Below are 1443 nucleotides of genomic sequence, written 5' to 3' on the forward strand. Positions count from 1 at the left end.
TAAAAATATATGTGCACTTATGCATAAATAAGTTGCTAAAGTTGCTAAAGCTGAAATGCTTTCAGGTACGAATCAGATTATGTCTCTATAAATTAATTGTCAGTGCACCTCTTTAAATATATCTTTTAAGCAATCTTACACATTAGGTGAAACTTCTCCTTTGTAAGTGATAAAGAAGCATGTATTTTTTAAAAGAGCAATTCTTTTCATCCCTGTCACTCGGTTCTGATCACACACTGCTGCAACAGTGATCTCTGGAAACATCTGTAGAGGCTTGGAGGATTTATGGGGGTAAGAATTTCCATTACCAAAAGGAGGCTAGAACGTCTAACTTTTTCTTCAGTTACGACAAGCACTGGAATAGTGATGTTCGTGAATCTGCAGCAAAGATCTTTAGCCCTTTGTCAACCAACATCGCTTCTTTTCTTTCTGATCAAAATATTCTAATAACCTGGCAGACTGATTTCAAGGATACCACCTTGGCAGCCTGAAGAGAAGCAGGTCTCAGCAACCCTGGCATCAACTACAACCCAGGACAGACCCAGTACTTTCTCTCTGATGGTCACTCAGTTATTCAGGAAGCACACCTGTAACAGGTGACTGTACCTCCTCCGGGTGAGCGAGGCAACTGCAGGCAATTCTGAAAACAAGAAAAAAACCCACCACGGTCCTGATTTGGTTTAAAGCACTCATGCAATCCCATTAGACCCACGTCTTCCCCAAACACCTTTTCCATGGCAAGCAAAGTTACTGATAATGCATGTGGCTTCTGCCACAGTGATGCATTAGGTAAGCAGGTGTGTGCTGAGTACCAGGGGTGCTCCAAAATGCATCTCCGTCCTCTTTCACTTGTCTTCGCTAAGGTTCTTCCTTTGATGCCAACTGTGATTTCAGGACTAAGAATGAAAAGACTGTGTTGCTTCCCTTGGATTCAAAGAAACTGTCATAATCTGCACAGTATCGGTCACCATTAAACATCTGAGGTGGCAGAGGGTTGCCCTGAACAGGCTCCTTCTCCGGGGGGATGTTTTTGTACATCCACTGCCTCTGCTCTTCTGACATTGTGATGTCCACCTCCTCAGACTTAATCTTGTTGGCTTCCAGAAATGTAATCACATCCTGCTGCTTCTTCTTTATCGCCACGAAGCCCAAGGAGGAGGCAGTGAACACGCGGACGACCATCCTCTCACCAGGCACAGCGCTCCGGTCTCCCGGTCTGCAGATCAATTTTCTCAGTCTTAAACAGTTTAGAGTGGAAAAGGGAACATAAAATAATGGAAACAAAGGATACCAAGAGGCATAAAGTCTCATCTTTTCACCACCCATTGTTACTAATCTTAAAATTTATCAAAAGTCACTTTGTAAGTAGTAGTAGAGTACATCATAACCTATATTGCTTAATATTTCCCCCAGTCAAATACAGTTTTCTTAAATGGCAAAAAA

General features: G+C 42.3%; 1 protein-coding gene across 1 annotated transcript; it reads right to left on the reverse strand.

Moving 5' to 3' along the window:
- Nucleotides 1-858: 858 nt before the first annotated feature.
- On the reverse strand, nucleotides 859-1182 carry SH3BGRL2 (SH3 domain binding glutamate rich protein like 2). The gene has a single exon (XM_032647190.1). The coding sequence runs from the start codon at nucleotides 1180-1182 to the stop codon at nucleotides 859-861; it is 324 nt and encodes a 107-aa protein (XP_032503081.1).
- Nucleotides 1183-1443: the final 261 nt, after the last annotated feature.

Source organism: Phocoena sinus, chromosome 10, assembly GCF_008692025.1.
Source record: "Phocoena sinus isolate mPhoSin1 chromosome 10, mPhoSin1.pri, whole genome shotgun sequence".
Lineage (NCBI taxonomy): Eukaryota > Metazoa > Chordata > Mammalia > Artiodactyla > Phocoenidae > Phocoena > Phocoena sinus.